The 5,396-nt window shown below is 59.7% G+C and overlaps 1 protein-coding gene across 2 annotated transcripts; it reads left to right on the top strand.

Moving 5' to 3' along the window:
* Nucleotides 1-1,474: 1,474 nt before the first annotated feature.
* PIM1 (Pim-1 proto-oncogene, serine/threonine kinase) lies at nt 1,475-5,157 on the top strand. Of its 2 annotated transcripts, XM_086861814.1 has the most exons (6): nt 1,475-1,688; nt 1,779-1,885; nt 1,975-2,025; nt 2,357-2,723; nt 3,319-3,495; nt 3,745-5,157. In XM_086861814.1, exons 1-6 carry the CDS (start codon nt 1,607-1,609, stop codon nt 3,894-3,896), a joined length of 936 nt encoding a protein of 311 aa, XP_086717940.1. In that variant the 5' UTR covers nt 1,475-1,606; the 3' UTR covers nt 3,897-5,157. The 2 variants fall into 2 exon arrangements, with proteins under 2 accessions (XP_086717940.1, XP_086717939.1); XM_086861813.1 differs by having other exon boundaries at nt 1,501-1,885.
* Nucleotides 5,158-5,396: the final 239 nt, after the last annotated feature.

Below are 5,396 nucleotides of genomic sequence, written 5' to 3'. Positions count from 1 at the left end.
AAAGAGATGGATCTGGCAGGGAAGCGTGGCCAGTCCCAGCTCCCCGCGGCCAGGGCATGGAGCAGCGAGCTCCCCTCGCCTCCGAGGTGAGGTTTCCCCCAGTGCAGAGGGGACCCAAGCCCTGGGTGCCAGCAGGAAGAGACGGCCGCTGACTCAGTGCCGGGGTAAACGAGCAGCTGGGCAGGTTTACGCACGAGGATGATTTTGGCCCCAGCTCATCCCGGGTTGCAAGGCACGCTGCTCCCTCCGACGCTAATGAGCAGGTTTGGGCAGAGCTGCTTCTCCCGAGGAGTCAGGGACAGGCAGCCCCCGGGAAAGCCCGGCCGCTCCAGGCCAGCCCTGTTTGTCAACAGGTTTCCAGGGCAGCCCCTTCGGTGCCTTTCATCATCCTGGCAAAGAATTTGATAATGAGTTCGGGGCCAAATGCTAAGTCACCTCATCCCACGGCTGAGCACCGACTGGCAGAACCAGTTGTCCCAAATATGCCCAGGCGTCGGGTGGGAATAAGGCAGGAGAAAGGTGCTGCCTGCCCCTCTGCCCTACTCTCAGCTTGCATCCCGTCCGATTGCAACAATATATTAAAAAAATATTTTTAACAATTATATATTTTAAACAAAGTGAAATGGAGGCGCTGCGTCAATTCTCCAGACTTATCCCTAAATAAAAATGTCATTTTCTGGGTAAAACGGAAGGTAGATTTCCCAGTTTTTGGTTGTCTCAGCCCTTGAAAGAGGATGTGTCACATTCTGGGTAGATCTAAAAGCGGCAGCGGTCGTGGCGAGTCCTTCCCGGCCGGTGCAATGGCTGGGCTGCAGCTCCAAACCCCAGTTTGGGGGTGCATCTTTTTCTTAACACTAAAAAGGATAGGATCTCACCAGCATTTCCAGTAAACTCCATCCGATTTCAAGCAAATCATCCCACAAGTATGTGTGGGATGCCAGGAACTCCTCGGTCTTGCCTAGGAGCAGGAGCCCAGATGGGCTTTGTCTGGAATAATTCAGCTCCCAGTGGCTGGAGTTCTTTGCTCCAAATGCTAATAGAGTGAGTAATCAGAGATCTCCATCCAGTAAATTATTTATCTTATCTCTGGAACTCGGGGAGTCATCTCAGCCAGCGACTTCTGTGGAAAAAAAGAAGAGGCGGGGGGAAAAAACCTAAAAAATAGGGATGTTAGTCGAGAGTCCCCAGCTGGAAAGGCCACATGGTCACTTTTACTGGAAAGGGGAAAAGTTCAGGGGCTGTTTGGCCCGTGATGAAGCAAGAGCGGGGTGAGCGCCGGGGGAGCGGCGATTCCCGGGAAACCTCGGGAGCAGAAGCGCGGGGATCCGGGAGGGGCCCGGCCTGGCGGCGGGACCCGCGCGCGCCGCGCCACAGCCCGCTCCCCATTGGCTGCCGGGCCCGGGGGGGGGCGTGGCTACCGGCCACAGCCCCGCCCCCCGGGGCGGCCGGCCCCGCCCCCGGCCCCTGCGGCTCGCGGGGCCGGCAGGGGCCGCGCGCCACACGCGGCCGGGCCTCGCGCGGAGCGGCCGCTCGCGCCCGCACCCCGCCCCGCGCGCGCCGCCCTCACAGCCCTGCCCCGCGCGGACCCGCAGGCCCCGCCACCGGCATGCTGCTCTCCAAAATCACCTCGCTGGCGCATCTCCGCTCCGGGACCGCCGCGGAGCTGCACCCCGCCAAGCTACAACCAGGTCAGGGACGCCCGGCCCGGGGGTGCCCGTCCCGGCTCGGGGCCGGCCGGGGCAGCGGGCGGAGCGCTGACGGGCGAGTCTCGTCCACAGGGAAGGAGAAGGAGCCGCTGGAGCAGCTGTACCGGGTGGGCCCGTTGCTGGGGAGCGGCGGCTTCGGCAGCGTTTACTCGGGGATCCGCCTCTCGGACGGCGCCCCGGTAAGTGGCGGGGCCGGCGGCGGGCGGAGGAGGAGGGGGCTCGGCGGGGCGGGCGCCGAGCTCATCCCGCCGTTCCCCTTGGCTCGCAGGTGGCGATTAAACGCGTGGCCCGGGACCGCATCTCGCAGTGGGGCGAGCTGGTGAGTGAGCGGGGCCGGCGGGAGAACCCGGGGCGTGACGGGCGGGGATGAGCCGAGACGCGGGAGGGTGGAAACCGGGACAGCGCGGGGGGAGCGGCTGTGGGGTCACCGGGGGACGCGGGGCATCCCGGGCCGGGGAATGCTTAGCGCCGATGGGGGCGGGCAGGAGGACACCGGGCTGCCCAGGACCGGTGGGAGCGAGCAGGGAGACACCGGAGTGTCCCCTCGGCGGGGGGATGCCCAGGACCGGTGGGTGCGGTGAGGGGACACCTGAGCGTGCCGCGGGCCAGGGTAGCTCAGTGCCGCTGATGGCAGCGTGGTCCCCCCGCAGCCCAGCGGCAGCCGTGTGCCTCTGGAGATCGTGCTTCTGAACAAGGTGGGCTCCGGCTTCCACGGCGTCATCCAGCTCCTGGACTGGTTCGAGCTCCCGGACAGCTTCGTGGTGGTGATGGAGCGTCCGGAGCCGTCGCAGGACCTCTTTGACTTCATCACGGAGCGGGGGTTCCTGCCGGAGGAGATGGCGCGGGGGCTGTTCCGCCAGGTGCTGGAGGCCGTGCGGCACTGCAACAACTGCGGCGTCCTGCACCGCGACATCAAGGACGAGAACATCCTGCTGGACCTGGCCACGGGCGAGCTCAAGCTCATCGACTTCGGCTCCGGCACCTTCCTCAAGGACACGCTCTACACGCAGTTTGACGGTGAGCCCAGAGCCGGGTGACGCTCCCGGTGCCGGGCATTGCGCGCCCGGGCCGGGCTCCGGAGGTTTCCGGGGACGGCAGGAATTCTGCAGCCGCTGCCAAGTTGCTGTTTGGCACGGGGAGGATGTTGTGAAACGGGAGCCGGCTCCCGGCCCTGCTGACAGCCTCCGTCACCCAGCCTGGCTCGGGCTGGGGCGGGGGAAGTCAGTGTGATAAAAACACCCCGGGGAGGGGGAGAGCAGAGTGGGGTTTGCAAAAGCCGAGCACTGGCCGGTTTGGTTTGAAGGTACGGAAGGGCTGGGGCTGCTCCGCTCCCCTTGTTTGCCTTGGTTTATAATTTTATTATTTTTTTTGCCATTGCGGGGGGGGAAGGCGTGGTTTTTCCCCACCCGTGGGTGGGTTTTTTTTCCTCGCTTGTAACGGCCGGGCCTTCCCCGGGCCCTGCTGCCCTCTTCTGGCACCGGCGCCTTCCTTTTACAACCCAAAGTTTGTAAACAACAGTCACGTGCTGGCGGGAAGGCGGGCGGGTCACGCCGGGTGCCAGCGTCCCCAGGGATGCTGGGGTGAGGGGCTGATGGGCTCCTGTGTCCCGCAGGAACGCGGGTGTACAGCCCCCCGGAGTGGATCCGCTTCCACCGCTACCACGGCCACTCAGCCACCATCTGGTCCCTGGGCGTCCTGCTCTACAACATGGTGTGTGGGGACGTCCCCTTCGAGCAGGACGAGGACATCATCCGGGGACAGCTCTTCTTCCGACGGCGCATCTCTCTCGGTGGGCACCCGGCTGTGGGACGCGGGTGGGATAAGGGGCTGTGGGAGGCAGCAGCTCCCAGGGAGCTCCGGAGAGGCTTCATCTCCCACGGGTGGCTGGAGGAGGTGGCACATGTGCTGCCACCCTGCTCACCTCCCCACCAGAGGGTGCACGGGGAGGGCTGGGCACAGCTCGGACCCTGTGGATGGTGGCACACGGTGCACAGGAGCCTGCTCTGACTGACCGCTGCTTGCTGGTTTCTCTCCCCAGAGTGCCAACACCTCATCAAGTGGTGTTTGTCCATGCGCCCCTCGGACAGGCCGTCATTGGAAGACATTTTCAACCATTCTTGGCTGCAGGACATTCACCTGGAACCAGCTGAGATCCACCTGCACAGTTTGATCCAGGAGCCTGACAAGTAACAGCCCCATGCAGCTCCTGGTCATAAGAAGCAAAGAGAAAACCAGACTTTTTCATCTTGACCATAGCACTGAGCAGGGATCCTGAGATGTTCTCAGATGGGAACGTGCATATCTTGTCCTGGAGCTGGGCTGGGGACCTGCTCTCCCAAGTTCTGGTAGCTACCATCCAAGCCAGCTGTTCTCGACTCCATCTGAATGACCTTGTCTCTTCTGAGATTTTATCAGTAATTTTTTTTTGGACTGGTTTTGGAGGCTCTCAAGTGTCATCTTGACCTGCTGAATTGGATGGCAGGAGGATTGGAGACCTGATTGCAAGAAAAGCTTCAGTGGGGGAAAACTGTGGGGAGGGCAGAGCCTGTGGCCAAGTGGCTGTCCCTTCTCACTGTCCCTTCTCTCTGTCCCTATGCTCATGTGCCTTCTGTTTGATCTGAGCTGTGCTGCAGGAAAGAGTTGACTTTTCCTACAGTGCTGCTTTTCTGATACTCACCTGGGCCTATAGTTCCTTTTCCCTGTTCAAAAAGGAAATGGGTCAGAAGATGCTTGGGAACCAAGTAGGTTATGCCTCGCCTCCTGTGCCTCCATCCCACATGGGTTTTCTGGGATTCTTTGCTTCTCTGTGCCCTCACAAATGCACAAACAATGCAAATCAACAGCTGTAAATGTGTACATAGTTCTACAGGAGCAAAGCTTGATGTACAGTTGTGAATAGTGATAACATTTTGCCTTTTTTTCTCATTTCCAGTTTTTGTTTTTAATTTATTTTCATGAATTTGTTGTTTGTTTGTTTGTTTGTTTTTTTAAAGGAAGAGTTCTAGCCGCTAGAATAACTTATTTATTTATTTATAATTCATGTGGGTTTCCAGCCCATGCCTTGCTTCTACAGCTGCTGATCCCCCGGTTTTCCATTCGGGTCTTCCCTGTTTCTGTCCGTTGTCCATCCCCGGGCCTGTTGTGTTTCTGTCAGATGTCTGGTGGAGGTGTGGGGTTGCTGCTTCTCCCCAGCTGTCTGTGTACATAGTTCTGGGTGCTGTTCTTTCCTTGCCACGTGCAGATCTCAGTTTGCAGATGAATTTGGGTTTTCTCCACGGGTGTCTTGTTGGGGGCTGGGGAGGGGGGAGCTGGCCCGGGCTGTCCGCACTGTCCAGTCCGTACCTGTAACCAAGTGTGTAGCCGGCGGGTTTTGTTAATAGTTGATATTGTACAGGGGAATTGAGAAATCTTATTTTTTTTATGCGGTTTTAAATAAAAACAAAACACTTGGTGTGATGGAGACATTCCTTGGTTGCGGGGTGGGATGGATGGGAGGGTATGCTGTGAGTTGTGGGGTACCAGTGGCCACACCATTGGCTACTCCAGGGACATTGTCTCCAGCCAGGCTTTACTCCAAAGATCCCACCCCAGCACAAACCGGGACCAGCAAGTCAAAAGCCACCAGGGGGATAGCCGGATCCATCCCTCCACGGGGTGTTTCCAGTGCTGACTGCTCCTGGCAGCTCTCCT

This window comes from Cyanistes caeruleus, chromosome 24, assembly GCF_971803275.1.
Source record: "Cyanistes caeruleus chromosome 24, bCyaCae1.hap1.1, whole genome shotgun sequence".
Lineage (NCBI taxonomy): Eukaryota > Metazoa > Chordata > Aves > Passeriformes > Paridae > Cyanistes > Cyanistes caeruleus.
Note: the sequence above shows the minus strand (reverse complement) of the source record. Positions and strands in the feature narration are given on the sequence as shown.

What these genes read in the sequence shown, in the direction of transcription:
- PIM1 (XM_086861813.1), top strand. Translation starts at nt 1,607, where the DNA reads ATGCTGCTCTCCAAAATCACCTCGCTGGCGCATCTCCGCTCCGGGACC. An exon ending in GCCTCTCGGACGGCGCCCCG is followed by an intron (nt 1,886 to 1,974) that starts GTAAGTGGCGGG and finishes CTTGGCTCGCAG; the next exon opens with GTGGCGATTAAACGCGTGGC. An exon ending in CCGACGGCGCATCTCTCTCG is followed by an intron (nt 3,496 to 3,744) that starts GTGGGCACCCGG and finishes TTCTCTCCCCAG; the next exon opens with AGTGCCAACACCTCATCAAG.